Source organism: Corticium candelabrum, chromosome 12 (genome assembly GCF_963422355.1).
Source record: "Corticium candelabrum chromosome 12, ooCorCand1.1, whole genome shotgun sequence".
In the NCBI taxonomy this organism is placed as follows: domain Eukaryota; kingdom Metazoa; phylum Porifera; class Homoscleromorpha; order Homosclerophorida; family Plakinidae; genus Corticium; species Corticium candelabrum.
The window spans coordinates 1,740,001-1,757,500 of record NC_085096.1 but is presented as its reverse complement, the minus strand read 5'-3'; the positions used below and the strand labels follow the sequence as shown (position 1 = coordinate 1,757,500).

The following is a 17,500-nucleotide window of genomic DNA, read 5'->3' as shown; positions in this document are numbered from 1 at the left end:
CTCACACATTCTTATAATTGTTTCCTTTCCCAGGCTGTACGGCTCAGCATGGCATCACCAGAGAGTGCCAGCTCTCAACTTGGTCTCATCAATGCGAGTCAGGCAATGATCCAGCCGTGTGGTAAGATGATTGCTGCTGCAAAGGCGGCCGTTCCAACTATTGGAGATCAGGCGGCTGCTATCCAGCTAGCTAACTTTGCTAAGCAGACAGCATCATCTCTTGCGGAGCTGAGAGCGGCTGCTTCGAAGGTAGGAAGTTGGGTGAGAGGATGAGTGGGAGGGTGGGAGGGAGGGAGGGAGGGAGGGAGGGAGGATGGGTGGGAGGGAGGGAGGATGGGTGGGAGGGAGGGAGGATGGGTGGAAGGGAGGGAGGATGGATGGGTGGGAGGGAGGGAGGGTGGGGGTGAGAGGGACGGTAGTGGGAGGGACGGTAGTGGGAGGGAGGGTAGTGGGAGGGAGGGTAGTGGGAGGGAGGGTGTGTGGGTGGGGTGGGGTGGGGTGGGGTGTGGGTGTGGTGTGGGTGAGTGGGTGGGGTAGGGGTGAGTGGCGGGGTAGGGATGAGTGGCGGGGTAGGGGTGAGTGGCGGGGTAGGGGTGAGTGGCGGGGTAGGGGTGAGTGGGTGGGTGGGTTTAGTGGAAAGAGATATGGAGATGGTTGTTTGGTGTTGGTAACAAACAGTAAGCAGGCATGTAGACTGACAAATAGACACTGACAGACAGACAGACAGACACATAGACAGACAGACAATAGACAAACACATAGACAGACAGACACGCACACAGACTATAGACAGACAGACAATAGACAAACATATAGACAGATAGACAGACAGACAGACAAACAGACAGACAGACAGGCAGACAAACAGACAGACAGACAGACTAGACAGACACACAGACAGACAATAGACAGGCAGGCAGACAGACACATAGACAGACAGACAGACAGTCGGAAGGACAGAGTAAAGCCAGACCAAACATAGACAAGAAGTCAGACAGCTAGACAACACACAGACAATCCAACCATACAGACCAATACAACAGATTCACTACCACACATTCAACACTGACATACAACACATTGTGCTTCCCATCACCAATCGCCATCATCTCGTTTTCTTCTCTCGTATATTTTTCACAGGCTGCTGAAGCATGTGGCTCTCTGGAGATTGACAGTGCGATCGACGTTGTCAAGCAGATCGCGCAAGAACTGGCAGAAGTACAGAAGGCAGCATCAGCTAAGAAGCTGCTTCCTCTTCCAGGAGAAACAGTGAGATACTGTCTGTCTGTCTGTCTGTCTGTCTGTCTGTCTGTCTCTTTGTCTCTGTCTGTCTGTTTTGTGTGTTAGTCTGCCTGCCTGCCTGTCTGTCTGTCTCTGTTTGTCTGTCTGTCTGTTTGTCTGTCTGTCTGTCTCTCTGTTTGTCTGTCTGTCTGTCTGTCTGTCTGCCTGTCTCTGTCTGTCTGTTTGTCTTTCTGTCTGTCTGTCTGTCTGTCTGTTTGTCTGCCTGCCTGTCTGGCTGTCCGTCTGTCTGTCTGTCTGTCTTTCTGTCAATCTCTCTGTTTGTCTGTCTCTCTGTCTGTCTGTCTCTGTCTGTCTGTCTGTCTGTTTGTGTTTCTGTCTGTCTATTTGTGTGTCTGTCTGTCTGTCTGTTTGTCTGTTTGTCTGCCTGCCTGTCTGTCTGTCTGTCTGTTTGTCTGTTTGTCTGCCTGCCTGTCTGTCTGTCCGTTAGTCTGTCTGTCTGTCTTTCTATCAGTCTATTTGTTTGTCTGTCTGTTAATCTGTTTGTCTGTTTGTCTCTGTCTGTCTGTTTGTGTGTTTGTCTGTCTGCCTGTCTGTCTCTCTGTTTATTTGTCTGTCTGTCTGTCTGTCTGTCTGTCTGTCTGTCTGTCTGTCTATTTGTCTGTCTGTCTGTTTGTTTATTTGTCTGTCTGTCTGTCTGTTTGTCTCTGTCTGTCTGTTTGTCTCTGTCTGTCTGTTTGTCTCTGTCTGTCTGTTTGTCTCTGTCTGTCTGTTTGTCTCTGTCTGTCTGTTTGTGTGTTTGTCTGCCTGCCTGTCTCTCTCTGTCTGTCTGTCTCTCTGTTTATATGTGTGTCTGTTTGTCTGTCTGTTTATCTGTCCATCTGTCTGTCTGTTTCTGTCTGTCTGTCTGTTTATCTGTCCATCCGTCTGTCTGTCTGTTCGTCCGTTCGTTCGTCCGTTCATCTATCTCTCTATATGTTCATTGCTTTCAATCTACTCACTATTACCCATCCACCAATCCATCACATCAACACACCATCAACATCGCCTTTACCATTACAGGCCGAGACGTGTGCACTCGAACTTGGCGCAACATCGAAAACAGTCGGAGCCTCAATGGCCCAACTACTAACCGCCGCCGCACAAGGCAACGAGAACTACACAAGAGTGGCAGCAAGAGACACAGCAAACGCCCTCAAAGTGCTCGCTGGTTCCGTCCGGGGCGTCACCGCTTGCACTCCCGATCGAGCGGCTCAGGATCAGATCATTACTGCCGCTCGTTCGGTGATGGAACATTCTGGGAATTTGATTCGTGAGGCTAAGCATGCTGTTGCTCGTCCGACGAACGCCGACAATCAGCCGAGACTCGCACAGGCTGCGAAGGTCGTCTCAATGGCGTTGAATCAGGTGATCAACTGTTTGCCGGGTGCAAGGGATGTGGATGCGGCGATTAAGGAGATTGCTGCTGCGAGTCAGGCTTTGGCTACGGGTAGGTTGTGTGTGTGTGTGTGTGTGTGTGTGTGTGTGTGTGTGTGTGTGTGTGTGTGTGTGTGTGTGTGTGTGTGTGTGTGTGTGTGTGTGTGTGTGTGTGTGTGTGTGTGTGTGTGTGTGTGTGTGTGTGTGTGTGTGTGTGTGTGTGTGTGTGTGTGTGTGTGTGTGTGTGTGTGTGTGTGTGTGTGTGTGTGTGTGTGTGTGTGTGTGTGTGTGTGTGTGTGTGTGTGTGTGTGTGTGTGTGTGTGTGTGTGTGTGTGTGTGTGTGTGTGTGTGTGTGTGTGTGTGTGTGTGTGTGTGTGTGTGTGTGTGTGTGTGTGTGTGTGTGTGTGTGTGTGTGTGTGTGTGTGTGTGTGTGTGTGTGTGTGTGTGTGTGTGTGTGTGTGTGTGTGTGTGTGTGTGTGTGTGTGTGTGTGTGTGTGTGTGTGTGTGTGTGTGTGTGTGTGTGTGTGTGTGTGTGTGTGTGTGTGTGTGTGTGTGTGTGTGTGTGTGTGTGTGTGTGTGTGTGTGTGTGTGTGTGTGTGTGTGTGTGTGTGTGTGTGTGTGTGTGTGTGTGTGTGTGTGTGTGTGTGTGTGTGTGTGTGTGTGTGTGTGTGTGTGTGTGTGTGTGTGTGTGTGTGTGTGTGTGTGTGTGTGTGTGTGTGTGTGTGTGTGTGTGTGTGTGTGTGTGTGTGTGTGTGTGTGTGTGTGTGTGTGTGTGTGTGTGTGTGTGTGTGTGTGTGTGTGTGTGTGTGTGTGTGTGTGTGTGTGTGTGTGTGTGTGTGTGTGTGTGTGTGTGTGTGTGTGTGTGTGTGTGTGTGTGTGTGTGTGTGTGTGTGTGTGTGTGTGTGTGTGTGTGTGTGTGTGTGTGTGTGTGTGTGTGTGTGTGTGTGTGTGTGTGTGTGTGTGTGTGTGTGTGTGTGTGTGTGTGTGTGTGTGTGTGTGTGTGTGTGTGTGTGTGTGTGTGTGTGTGTGTGTGTGTGTGTGTGTGTGTGTGTGTGTGTGTGTGTGTGTGTGTGTGTGTGTGTGTGTGTGTGTGTGTGTGTGTGTGTGTGTGTGTGTGTGTGTGTGTGTGTGTGTGTGTGTGTGTGTGTGTGTGTGTGTGTGTGTGTGTGTGTGTGTGTGTGTGTGTGTGTGTGTGTGTGTGTGTGTGTGTGTGTGTGTGTGTGTGTGTGTGTGTGTGTGTGTGTGTGTGTGTGTGTGTGTGTGTGTGTGTGTGTGTGTGTGTGTGTGTGTGTGTGTGTGTGTGTGTGTGTGTGTGTGTGTGTGTGTGTGTGTGTGTGTGTGTGTGTGTGTGTGTGTGTGTGTGTGTGTGTGTGTGTGTGTGTGTGTGTGTGTGTGTGTGTGTGTGTGTGTGTGTGTGTGTGTGTGTGTGTGTGTGTTTGTTTGTTTGTGTCACTGTCTATCTGTCTGTCTGTCTTTTTGTTTGTGTGTCTGTCTGTCTGTCTGTTTGTTTGTGTGTCTGTCTGTCTGTCTGTTTGTTTGTCTGTCTATGATAGTATTTGTCTGTTTGTTTGTGTGTCTTTGTTTGTCCATCTGTCTCTGTTCGTTGCCTGTCTGTCTGTCCGTCTGTCTGTCTGTTCGTTGCCTGTCTGTCTGTTTGTTTGTCTGTCTGTCTGTTTGTCTGTATGTCTATGTCTGTCTGTTAGTTAGTTTGTCTGTCTGTTTGTCTGTCTGTCTGTCTGTCTGTCTGTCTGTCTGTATGTATGTATGTCTATGTCTGTGTGTCTGTTTGTTTGTCTGTTTGTCTGTCTGTCTGTCTGTTTATTTGGCTATTTGTCTATGTCTGTATTTGTGTATGTGTGTATGTTTGATTGTTTGTCTGTTGGCCTTTGTTGTTATATCTTGTTGATCTCCTTCCTTTCTTTCCTAGGCAACTTCCCTTCAGCTGGTTCTCAGTCATACCAAGAAATACAGAACAGTCTGAGTGTTGCTGCCGCATCACTCAACGTAACAGCCAGTGAACTAATGGTTTCATCCCGTGGCACTCACATGCAGCTGGCATCGTCGTCCCAGAAACTCAGCGAGAAATTCAAAGACGTTCTACAAGCAGGAATGATGCTCGCTGGAGCGTCACCGGTAGGTCACACACACACACACACACACACACACACACACACACACACACACACACACACACACACACACACACACACACACACACACAGACGGACGGACGGACACACATGGACGGACGGATGGACACACACACACACACACACACACACACACACACACACACACACACACGCGAATTGGGTTTTTTTCGTCGTTTTTTGTAGGACAAGGCATCACGTGACGAAGTCGTCGGTTATCTTCGTTCTGTCTCCATGGCATCAAGCAAACTTCTCATGTCAGCCAAGGCTCTCTCTGCCGACCCAAATGCTCCCAACGTGAAGGTACTCATCACTGGGCTCTCAGTTGGTTTCATATTATTGATATCAATGATTGGTTATAGAACCAACTTGCTGCTGCTGCTCGTGGAGTGACTGATGCCATCAATGCATTGATTAATGTGTGTACAGCGACTGCTCCTGGTCAGAAGGAGTGTGATAGTGCATTGAGGAAGATCGAAGCCGTGAAGGCGATGTTGGAGAGTCCAAATGAGGCGGTTAACGATGCGACGTTCTTTGAATGCTTGGAGGCTGTTATGGATAAGTCAAAGGTATTTTGTTGTTTATTGTATTGTGAGATGCATCCGTCCAATATAATAGTCTAATGTATTGTGAGATGCATCCCTCCAATACAATAGTCTAGTGTATTGTGAGATGCATCCCTCCAATACAATAGTCCAGTGTATTGATTTTTGTGTTTCTATTAGGTTCTTGGTGAGGCTATGGGTGACATCACTCGGCAAGCGAAAGCTGAGAAACACGATCTATTTGGAGAAGCTGTCGGAACAGCTGCGAATGCAGTGTGTGCTCTGACTGAGAGTGCCGCCCAAGCGGCTTTCCTTGTTGGTGTGTCCGACCCGTCTAGTACAGCTCCTGTAGTAGGTCTGCTCGACCAGAGTCAGTTTGCTAGGGCACAACAAGCAATTCAACAGGTCTGATACTCTGAATTTGATATTGAGGAATTGTTTGGTGTGTGTGTGTGTGTGTGTGTGTGTGTGTGTGTGTGTGTGTGTGTGTGTGTGTGTGTGTGTGTGTGTGTGTGTGTGTGTGTGTGTGTGTGTGTGTGTGTGTGTGTGTGTGTGTGTGTGTGTGTGTGTGTGTGTGTGTGTGTGTGTGTGTGTGTGTGTGTGTGTGTGTGTGTGTGTGTGTGTGTGTGTGTGTGTGTGTGTGTGTGTGTGTGTGTGTGTGTGTGTGTGTGTGTGTGTGTGTGTGTGTGTGTGTGTGTGTGTGTGTGTGTGTGTGTGTGTGTGTGTGTGTGTGTGTGTGTGTGTGTGTGTGTGTGTGTGTGTGTGTGTGTGTGTGTGTGTGTGTGTGTGTGTGTGTGTGTGTGTGTGTGTGTGTGTGTGTGTGTGTGTGTGTGTGTGTGTGTGTGTGTGTGTGTGTGTGTGTGTGTGTGTGTGTGTGTGTGTGTGTGTGTGTGTGTGTGTGTGTGTGTGTGTGTGTGTGTGTGTGTGTGTGTGTGTGTGTGTGTGTGTGTGTGTGTGTGTGTGTGTGTGTGTGTGTGTGTGTGTGTGTGTGTGTGTGTGTGTGTGTGTGTGTGTGTGTGTGTGTGTGTGTGTGTGTGTGTGTGTGTGTGTGTGTGTGTGTGTGTGTGTGTGTGTGTGTGTGTGTGTGTGTGTGTGTGTGTGTGTGTGTGTGTGTGTGTGTGTGTGTGTGTGTGTGTGTGTGTGTGTGTGTGTGTGTGTGTGTGTGTGTGTGTGTGTGTGTGTGTGTGTGTGTGTGTGTGTGTGTGTGTGTGTGTGTGTGTGTGTGTGTGTGTGTGTGTGTGTGTGTGTGTGTGTGTGTGTGTGTGTGTGTGTGTGTGTGTGTGTGTGTGTGTGTGTGTGTGTGTGTGTGTGTGTGTGTGTGTGTGTGTGTGTGTGTGTGTGTGTGTGTGTGTGTGTGTGTGTGTGTGTGTGTGTGTGTGTGTGTGTGTGTGTGTGTGTGTGTGTGTGTGTGTGTGTGTGTGTGTGTGTGTGTGTGTGTGTGTGTGTGTGTGTGTGTGTGTGTGTGTGTGTGTGTGTGTGTGTGTGTGTGTGTGTGTGTGTGTGTGTGTGTGTGTGTGTGTGTGTGTGTGTGTGTGTGTGTGTGTGTGTGTGTGTGTGTGTGTGTGTGTGTGTGTGTGTGTGTGTGTGTGTGTGTGTGTGTGTGTGTGTGTGTGTGTGTGTGTGTGTGTGTGTGTGTGTGTGTGTGTGTGTGTGTGTGTGTGTGTGTGTGTGTGTCACTTTCTTGTTTAGTGACGTCTATGCCTCACACATATTTGCATATTTTTAGGCTTGTGAGAACTTGCTCAGTCCTGGCAGTTCACAGCAGCAAGTACTTCGAGCTGCAACTGTCATTGCGAAGGTGAATTTACGTAGACACAATATCCACATAGTCTAATGTATTGTGAGATGCATCCCTCCAATACAATAATCTAGTGTATTGTGAGATGCATCCCTCCAATACAATAGTCTAATGTATTGTAAGATGCATCCCTCAAACACACTTCATTCTTCTCACTCTGTTTAACATCCTTTCTATCACAGCACACATCCGCACTCTGCTCAGCCACCAAGAACGCATCAGCAAAGACAAAAAATCCTGTAGCAAAACGCAAGTTCGTTCAATGTGCAAAAGACGTCGCCAACTCAACAGCCAACTTGGTTAAGAACATTAAAGCTCTCGCCGGATCTCTCAACGATCGCAACAGACAAGAATGTGCCTCCAACACAAAGCCCCTCCTTGAGGCAGTCGACGATCTCGTCAAGTTTGCATCAGCTCCGGAATTTGTATCGACAAGAGCAGAGATCAGTCCCGAGGTGAGCAGTCAGAATGTCACGCACACGTGTGTATACATTCATTCAACGATAAATTGACATATTTTGATGTCGTTTTAATTTTGAATTTTATAACAAGCGACTTGTTTTCTGGCATTGTTTGCTTTCGAATGTTTGAAGTCGGTGAATCTCTGGCTGTCATCTTATGTGGTTGTGTGTGTGTGTGTGTGTGTGTGTGTGTGTGTGTGTGTGTGTGTGTGTGTGTGTGTGTGTGTGTGTGTGTGTGTGTGTGTGTGTGTGTGTGTGTGTGTGTGATGTGTGTCTGTTTGTTTGTCTGTCTGTCTGTTTGTCTGTCTGTCCATGTGTGTCTGTCTATCTCTGTCTCTCTGTCTCTCTGTCTCTCTGTTTGTCCATCCGTCTCTGTGTGTCTGTCTGTCTGTTTGTCTGTCTGTCTGTCTGTCCATCCATCCATGTGTGTCTGTTTGTCCGTTTGTCTGTGTGTGTCTGTCTGTCTGTTTCTGTCTCTCTGTCTCTCTGTTTGTTTGTCCATCTGTCTGTGTGTGTGTGTGTGTGTGTGTGTGTGTGTGTGTGTGTGTGTGTGTGTGTGTGTGTGTGTGTGTGTGTGTGTGTGTGTGTGTGTCTGTTTGTCTGTTTGTCTGTCTGTCTGTCTGTTTGTCCATCTATGTGTGCCTGTCTGTCTTTCTGTGTGTCTGTTTGTATGTGTGTGTGTGTGTGTGTGTGTGTGTGTGTGTGTGTGTGTGTGTGTGTGTGTGTGTGTGTGTGTGTGCGTGCGTGTGTGTGTGTGCGTGTGTGTGTGTGTGTGTGTCTGTCTGTCTGTTTGTCCATCCGTCTGTGTGTGTGTGTGTGTGTGTGTGTGTGTGTGTGTGTGTGTGTGTGTGTGTGTGTGTGTGTGTGTGTGTGTGTGTGTGTGTGTGTGTGTGTGTGTGTGTGTGTGTGTGTGTGTCTCTCTCTCTCTCTCTGTTTGTCTGTCTGTCTGTCTGTCCATGTGTGTCTGCCTGTCTGTCTGTCCAGGTGTGTCTGCCTGTCTGTCTGTTTGTCTGTCTGTTCGTGTGTGTGTGTCTGTCTGTCTCTGTCTCTCTGTCTGTGTCTGTCTGTCTGTCTGTTTGTCCATCTGTGTGTGTGTGTGTGTGCACGTGCGTGTGTATGATTGAGTGTAACAATTTCCTATTATTTGTTTATTGCTATCGCGTTGTGCCAGTGATTACTAATCATATCTGCTGTACACATGCTGACACAGCTGTGATGCACAAATTACAAACCCGATGCATGAGGCACCACCACGCCCACACACCATATTACAGTCATTGAAATGTGTTAATATCAATTATTTACATACAGGCTCGTGTGTCTCAAGCACCGATTATCTCAGCCGGCCAGCAGATGGTCAACTCCAGCTCATGTCTCATCTCAGCAGCAAAGAGTCTCGCTGTGAATCCAAAGGATGCTCCAACGTGGCAATTGCTGGCAAGTCAGAGTAAGGCTGTGTCTGATGCGATTAAGAAACTGATGCAGGCGATCAAGGATAAGTCGCCGGGGCAACGAGAGTGCGATAAGGCAATTGATACGATTAATCGTGCGATCAATGAGGTTGATCAGGCGTCACTGGCAGCGATCAGTCAGAAGTTGCCGGGGAGAGCGGAGTCGACGTTAGGTGGATTTCAGGAACAGATGGCGAATAGTGTTAGTGAGATCAGCGATCGTATTGGTGAGGATTGAATGTGATGAGTGTTGTAGTCGGATAATGTATTGTGAGATGCATCCCTCTAATACAATAGTCTAGTGTATTGTGAGATGCATGCCTTTAATACAATAGTCTAATGTATTGTGAGATGCATCCCTCCAATATAATAGTCTAGTGTATTGTGAGATGCATCCCTCCAATACAATAGTCTAGTGTATTGCGAGATGCATCCCTCCAATACAATAGTCTAATGTATTGTGAGATGCATCCCTCCAATATAATAGTCTAGTGTATTGTGAGATGCATCTCTTCAATACAATATAGCCTAATGTATTGTGAGATGCATCTCTCCGATACAACAGGTTGTTTTTATTTCTACAATTATTGTCTTTTAGATTCTGTGGCGACTGCTGCTAAGGGAGAGCCAGAAAAACTTGGTCACGCTGTTGCATCTCTTGCCACATTTTTCCCGCCTCTTGCTTCATCGGCTGTTGGAGCAGCTTCTAAGACAGTAAACAGCGATCAGCAAATGAACTTATTGGATCAAACAAAGACACTAGCCGAATCCGGCTTGCAGCTAATGTATGCGGCTAAAGAGAGTGGTGGCAATCCATTGGCAACTGAGACGCATGCCAATATCAATGAAGCTGTTGGTATGACATGCTTTGTCTGTCTATGTGTCTGTCTGTCTGTCTGTCTGTCTGTCTGTCTGTCTGCTTGTTTGTGTATGTTTGTCATTCTGTATGTTCATTTGCCTGCCAGTCTGTTTGTCTGTGTGTCTGTCTGTCTGTTTGTCTATCTTTTTGTCTGTCTGTCTGTTTGTTTCTTTGTCTGTCTGTCTGTCTGTCTGTCTGTTTGTCTGTGTGTCTCTCTGTTTGTCCATCTGACTGTTTGTTTGTCCATCTGTCTGTCCTGCTGTTTATCGTCTGTCTGTCTGTCTCTGTTCATTTGTCTGTCTGTCTATCCATCTGTCTGTCTGTTTGTCCATCTGTTTGTTTGTCTGTCTGTCTGTCTGTTTGTTTGTCCATTCATCTGTCTGTTTGTATGTCTGTCTGTCAGTCTGTTTGTCTGTGTGTTTCTCCATTTGTCTATCTGACTGTTTGTTTGTCCATCTGTCTGTCTGCTGTTTATCTGTCTGTCTGTCTGTCTCTGTTCATTTGTCTGTCTGTCTATCCATCTCTCTGTCTGTTTGTCCCTCTGTTTGTCTGTCTGTCTGTCTGTTTGTTTGTCCATTTGTCTGTCTGTCTGTTTGTCTGTCTGTCTGTGTCTGTCTGTGTGTCTGTCCATATTTGTCTGTTTGGCTTTACCTGTTTATGTCAGTTACTTTCATCAGGTCTCTTTCATAGGTAACATGAGAGAAGCTGTGAGTGACTTGGTGACAACACTAGAGACAGCAAGAACAGAGAGCGGTGTCGTTTCAGGACTGGTTCAGGTCATCGGAAAGAATATATCTAAGGCACGACATTTTGACGTTGACATGTTTGCTTGCCGGTTTTGTTTGCCTGTCTCTCTGCTCACTTTGTTTGTATATGCGTCTGTCCACTTGTTTGTTTGTATATGTGACTGTCCACTTGTTTGTATATGTGTGTGTCCACTTGTTTGTTTGTATATGTGTCTGTCTATTGTTTGTATATGCGTCTGTCCATTGTTTGTATATGTGTTTGTCCATTGTTTGTATATGTGTCTGTCCATTGTTTGTATATGTGTCTGTCCATTGTTTGTATATGTGTCTGTCTATTTGTTTGTATATGTGTCTGTCCACTTGTTTGGATATGCGTCTGTCCACTTGTTTTTATGTGCGTCTGTCCACTTGTTTGTAAATGCATCTGTCCACTTGTTTGTATATGCGTCCGTCCACTTGTTTGGTTATGCGGCTGTCCACTTGTTTGTATGTATATGTGTCTGTCCACTTGTCTGTATGTATATGTGTCTGTCTACTTGTTTGTATGTATATGTGTCTGTCCACTTGTTTGTATGTGTATGTGTTTGTCCACTCTGCTGCTTACTTTTTTGTTCGTCTGCTTGTTCACTCGTATTTCCTCTCATATCAGTTGACACATTTTCTTGAGCTTGTTCTTTGTAGATCTAAATTTGTGGCTAATTGTGTAGATCGATGAGCCCATTGTTAGTGAAGTTGATCGAACGTTTGTTGAGTATCAAGAGAGTATGATGAAGTCGGCGAAGGTGGTTGCACATAAGGCACAGGATATTGTTGGCAAAGGTGGCACTGCACCAAACGAACTCGGCAATTTGGCGCGAGAGGTTACGACTGCGTACAGCGAACTGGCAACTAATTGTCGAGGAGCTTTGGCTACGGCAGATGATGATGATGTGAGTAATGTGAGATTTGGTTGGTTTATTGAAGTGATGCATGTTACAATACATTAGACTATTGTATTGGAGGGATGCATCTCATAATACACTAGACTATTGTATTGGAAGGATGCATCTCATAATACACTAGACTATTGTATTGGAGGGATGCATCTCACAATACACTAGACTATTGTATTAGAGGGATGCATCTCATAATACACTAGACTATTGTATTGGAGGGATACATCTCACAATACACTAGACTATTGTATTAGAGAGATGCATCTCACAATACACTAAACTATCGTATTGAAGGTATGCATCTCTCAATACATAACCTTATTACATCACGCAATTAGTAGTCACAACATACTGACCATTAATCATCTCACTTTCTTACCAAAAGATTGCTCGACGATTAAAATCAGCCGTGCAGCAGCTGGGAGACTCGCTCACCGATCTCGTTCAGTCCGCCGGCAACGTACAGAACAATCCAACCGACGGATCAGCCAAACGAGAGCTATCAGACAGTGCCAGACAGGTTGCCAGCAAGGTGAGTATCAACACTCATAATACTCACTCGTTTTCATTCCCTCGTTTTTGACTTCATTTTGTTGACTGGATTCTTGGTGATCGTTTGGATGTTTGTTGTTGTGTTCAGGTGACTTTCGTTCTGTCTGCTCTACAAGCTGGAGCTCAAGGCACGCAGGCATGCATCAATGCTGTGTCAGCCATTGAGGGCATAATTGGTGATCTCGAGACAACGATAATGTTTGCCACTGCAAGCACTCTGAATCCTGATCGTAAGTGGAATGTGGAATCGGGTTGAGGTGTTTTGTTGGCAGTTTTTTCGATTTTGTTTTTATAGTTCTTCCGTTTGGTACTGAGTTTGTGTGTCTGTTTAGTTGTTTGTCCATCTGTTTGTCTGTCTGTCTGTTTGTCCATTTGTCTGTCTTTTTGCCTTGTCTGTCTGTCTGTGTGTCCATTTGTTTGTCTTTCTGTCTATCTGTCTGTCTGTCTTGTCTGTCTGTCCATTTGTTTGTCTTTATGTCTGTCTGTCTGTTTGTCTGTTTGTTTGTCTTTATGTCTGTCTGTCTGTCCATTTGTTTGTCTTTATGTCTGTCTGTCTGTTTGTCCATTTGTTTCTCTGTCTGTCTGTTTGTCCATTTGTTTGTCTGTCTGTCTGTTTGTCCATTTGTCTGTCTGTTTCTGTCTGTCTGTCTCTCTGTTTGTAAACTGTTTGTTTGTTTGTCTGTCTGTCTGTCTGTCTGTCAGTGTATCTATCTGTTTGCTTGTCTGTCTGTCTATCTGTCTGTTTGTCCATTTGTCTGTCTGTCTGTCTATCTATCTGTGTCCATTTGTTTGTCTATCCGTTTGTCTGTCTGTCCTTTTTCTGTCTGTTTGTCTGTCTGTCCTTTTTCTGTCTGTTTGTCTGTCTGCTTGTCTGTCTGTTCATCTATTTATTCTCCAGTAATTTTACATTACACCACATCAGACTCATTATTGTTTAACTTTCTGTAGGTGAAGGCGATTCATTTGCTGACCATCGTGAGGACATCCTTCGTACAGCCAAGACTCTTGTTGAAGACACGAAGAAACTCGTGAGCGGAGCTGCTTCTTCACAAGAGGAACTAGCAAAAGCAGCAGCAGACAGTGTCTCCACTATTAGTCCTTTGTCTGAACACGTGAAACTGGGAGCTACAGCACTCACATCTGATGATCCTGAAGCACAAGTGATGCTGCTGAATGGAGTGAAAGGTCAGTGTGTGTGTGTGTGTCTGTCTGTCTGTCTGTCTGTGTGTGTTTGTCCATGTGTGTCTGTCTGTCTGTCTGTCTGTCTGTCTGTCTGTGTGTGTGTGTGTGTGTGTGTGTCTGTCTGTCTGTCTGTCTGTCTGTCTGTGTGTCTGTCTGTCTGTCTGTGTGTGTTTGTCCATGTGTGTGTGTCTGTCTGTCTGTCTGTGTGTGTGTGTGTGTGTGTGTGTGTCTGTCTGTCTGTCTGTCTGTCTGTCTGTCTGTGCGTGTTTGTCCATGTGTGTGTGTCTGTCTGTCTGTCTGTCTCTGTCTGTCTGTCTGTCTGTCTTTCTGTCTGTCTGTCTGCGTATTTATCCATGTGTGTGTGTGTGTGTGTGTGTGTGTGTGTGTGTGTGTGTGTGTGTGTGTGTGTGTGTGTGTGTGTGTGTGTGTGTGTGTGTGTGTGTGTGTGTGTGTGTGTGTGTGTGTGTGTGTGTGTGTGTGTGTGTGTGTGTGTGTGTGTGTGTGTGTGTGTGTGTGTGTGTGTGTGTGTGTGTGTGTGTGTGTGTGTGTGTGTGTGTGTGTGTGTGTGTGTGTGTGTGTGTGTGTGTGTGTGTGTGTGTGTGTGTGTGTGTGTGTGTGTGTGTGTGTGTGTGTGTGTGTGTGTGTGTGTGTGTGTGTGTGTGTGTGTGTGTGTGTGTGTGTGTGTGTGTGTGTGTGTGTGTGTGTGTGTGTGTGTGTGTGTGTGTGTGTGTGTGTGTGTGTGTGTGTGTGTGTGTGTGTGTGTGTGTGTGTGTGTGTGTGTGTGTGTGTGTGTGTGTGTGTGTGTGTGTGTGTGTGTGTGTGTGTGTGTGTGTGTGTGTGTGTGTGTGTGTGTGTGTGTGTGTGTGTGTGTGACAATGTATGCATTGACTATTGTATCATTACTAGATGTTGCAACGGCACTGGCTGGTTTGGTAACAGCTACTAAGAACGCGTCTGGCAAGAGTGTTCAAGATCCTGCAATGGAGAATCTTCGTGGGTGTGCCAAGGTTATGGTGGCTAATGTGTCATCACTGTTGAAGACTGTCAAGAGTGTTGAGGATGAGGCAGCGAGAGGAGCTCGTGCACTCGAATCATCTATTGATGCTATCAATGTTCAGCTAACGGTTAGTCTATTTGCAAGGCTGGAAATTAATGAGAGATTTGTATTGGAGGGATGCATCTCACAATACACTAGACTATTGTGTTGGAGGGATGCATCTCACATACACTAGACTGTATTGGAGGGATGCATCTCACAATGCACTAGACTATTGTATTAGAGGGATGCATCTCACAATGCACTAGACTATTGTATTAGAGGGATACATCTCACAATACACTAGACTATTGTGTTAGAGGGATGCATCTCACAATACAATAGTCTAGTGCATTGTGAGATGTTGTGTGTGCTGTGTGTGTGTGTGTGTGTGTGTGTGTGTGTGTGTGTGTGTGTGTGTGTGTGTGTGTGTGTGTGTGTGTGCGTGCGTGTGTGCGTGCATGCATGCGTGTGTGCATGTGTGCGTGCATGCGTGTGTGTGTGTGCACGCGTGCGTGCACGTGCGTGCACGTGCATGCGTGCGTGCGTGCGTGCATGCGTGCGTGCATGTGTGTGTGTATCTGTGTCTGTCAGCCTGATTATTTATTATTCATTTGTTGCTCTGTGTATCCTTCCACACATTTATTGTTTCCCTATCAACATTCATCTCCACCTCTCACTGTTACCTCACCCATCATCACCTCTATATCACTTGTATACCATTCAGGGTGCTGCTCGAGATCCAAACAACACAGAAGCTCAAGAAGCTCTTCGTAAAGCAGCAGCAGACCTTCGCAATGCAACGAACGCTGCAGCAAACGACGCACTGAAGAAGAAACTCATTAAGAAACTTGAAGTTGCAGCCAAGCAGACGGCAGCGTCTGCCACCCAGTGCATTGCTGCAGCAGAAGGAGCCACGCCCACAAACAGAAATCAGTCGAGTCAACAGCAATTGCTCACCAATTGTAAGACGGTCGCAGATCATATTGGGAAACTTGTGCAGGTGAGATGTTGTTTTGTGTTTGGGAGTGGGGGGTTGGAAGTTTCTGTCGTGTCGTTTGTATGTTTGGTCTTCTGTCTTTGTTATTCTGTTTGACTGTATGTATGTATGTTTGTCTGTCTCTGTGTGTGTCCGTTTGTTCAACTGTCTGTCAGTCTGTCTGATTTTGTGTGTTTGTCTGTCTCTTTGTGTGTTTGTCTGTCTCTTTGTGTGTCCATTTGTTTCTGTCAGTCTGTCTGTCTCTTTGTGTGTCCATTTGTCTGTCAGTTTGTCTGTCAGTTTGTCTGCCTTTGTGTGTTTGTCTGTCTCTTTGTGTGTCCATTTGTCTCTTTGTGTGTCCATTTGTCTCTTTGTGTGTCCATTTGTCTCTCAGTCTGTCTGTCTCTTTGTGTGTCTATTTATTTATCAGTCTGTCTATCAATCTGTCAGACTTTGTGTGTTTGTCTGTCTCTTGTGTGTCCATTTGTCTGTGTCTGTTAGTCTGTCTGTCAGTCTGTCTGTCTCTGTGTTTGTCTGTTTCTTTGTGTGTCCGTTTGTCTGTTTCTTTGTGTGTCCATGTGTCTGTCTGTCTGTCTGTCTGTCTCTTTGTGTGTTCGTCTGTCTGTCTGTCTGCATGTCTCTTTGTGTATTCGTCTGTCTGTCTGTCTGTTTGTCTGTCTCTCTGTCTGTCTCTTTGTCTGTCTGTGTTTGTCTGTATCTCTCTCTGTGTTTGTCTGTCTGTCTGTCCATTTGTCCGTCCATCTGTCTGTCTTCGTATTTACATGTGTATCTATCTATATGTTTAACATCAACTATCTGTCTGTTTACAAGACACAGACATGCAAGACACAAATTTTTGTCCACATTACCTATACACTACATCATCACATTGCAGCCATGACACACCAGACTCACATGTACTCACACAGTATCTCTATTTCCATGTATGTCAACGTCCCTTTCTGTCCTCACACATTCTCATAATTCTTTCCTTTCCCAGGCTGTACGGCTCAGCATGGCATCACCAGAGAGTGCCAGCTCTCAACTTGGTCTCATCAATGCGAGTCAGGCAATGATCCAGCCGTGTGGTAAGATGATTGCTGCTGCAAAGGCGGCCGTTCCAACTATTGGAGATCAGGCGGCTGCTATCCAGCTGGCTAACTTTGCTAAGCAGACAGCATCATCTCTTGCGGAGCTGAGAGCGGCTGCTTCGAAGGTAGGAAGTTGGGTGAGAGGATGAGTGGGAGGAGGATGGGTGGGAGGGAGGGAGGATGGGTGGGAGGGAGGGAGGATGGGTGGGAGGGAGGGAGGATGGGTGGGAGGGAGGGAGGGTGGGTGGGAGGGAGGGAGGGTGGGTGGGAGGGAGGGAGGGTGGGTGGGAGGGAGGGAGGGTGGGTGGGAGGGAGGGAGGGTGGGAGGGAGGGAGGGTGGGTGGGAGGGAGGGAGGGTGGGTGGGAGGGAGGATGGGTGGGTGGGAGGGAGGATGGGTGGGAGGGAGGGAGGATGGGTGGGAGGGAGGGAGGATGGGTGGGTGGGAGGGAGGGTGGGTGGGAGGGAGGGTGGGTGGGAGGGAGGATGTGTGGGTGGGGGTGAGAGGGACGGTAGTGGGGGTGAGAGGGACGGTAGTGGGGGTGAGAGGGACGGTAGTGGGAGTGGGTGGGGGTGAGAGGGACGGTAGTGGGAGGGACGGTAGTGGGAGGGAGGGTGGGTGGGGTGTGGGTGGGGTGTGGGTGAGTGGGTGGGGTAGGGTGAGTGGCGGGGTAGGGGTGGGTGGGTGGGCTTAGTGGAAAGAGATATGGACATGGCTGTTTGGTGTTGGTAACAAACAGGCATGTAGACTGACAAATAGACACTGACAGACAGACAGACAGACAGACAATACACAGACAGACAGACACGCACAGATACTATAGACAGACACATAGACAGACAGACATGCAGACAAACTATAGACAGACAGACAGACACGCACACAGACTATATACAGACACATAGACAGACAGACAATAGACAACCACATAGACAGACAGACAATAGACAAATATGTAGACAGACAGACAGATACATAGACAGACATACAGACAGACACGCACACAGACTAGACAGACAGGCAGACAGACAGACTAGACAGACAATAGACAGACAGACAGA

At 47.0% G+C, this 17,500-nt stretch overlaps 1 protein-coding gene across 1 annotated transcript in view; it reads left to right on the top strand.

The window, feature by feature from the left end:
* LOC134188309 (talin-like) overlaps positions 1–17,500 on the top strand; it is a 25,266-nt gene that overhangs the window by 2,521 nt on the left and 5,245 nt on the right. The window contains exons 3-21 of the mRNA XM_062656504.1: positions 34–249; positions 1,141–1,269; positions 2,302–2,721; positions 4,444–4,788; positions 4,992–5,108; positions 5,168–5,374; positions 5,531–5,755; positions 7,077–7,148; positions 7,331–7,603; positions 8,921–9,287; positions 9,659–9,916; positions 10,610–10,842; positions 11,373–11,594; positions 11,986–12,132; positions 12,241–12,382; positions 13,101–13,337; positions 14,241–14,458; positions 15,098–15,373; positions 16,350–16,565. Coding sequence (XP_062512488.1) covers positions 34–249; positions 1,141–1,269; positions 2,302–2,721; positions 4,444–4,788; positions 4,992–5,108; positions 5,168–5,374; positions 5,531–5,755; positions 7,077–7,148; positions 7,331–7,603; positions 8,921–9,287; positions 9,659–9,916; positions 10,610–10,842; positions 11,373–11,594; positions 11,986–12,132; positions 12,241–12,382; positions 13,101–13,337; positions 14,241–14,458; positions 15,098–15,373; positions 16,350–16,565 — 4,320 coding nt within the window. The remainder of the gene's footprint in view (positions 1–33; positions 250–1,140; positions 1,270–2,301; positions 2,722–4,443; positions 4,789–4,991; positions 5,109–5,167; positions 5,375–5,530; positions 5,756–7,076; positions 7,149–7,330; positions 7,604–8,920; positions 9,288–9,658; positions 9,917–10,609; positions 10,843–11,372; positions 11,595–11,985; positions 12,133–12,240; positions 12,383–13,100; positions 13,338–14,240; positions 14,459–15,097; positions 15,374–16,349; positions 16,566–17,500) is intronic.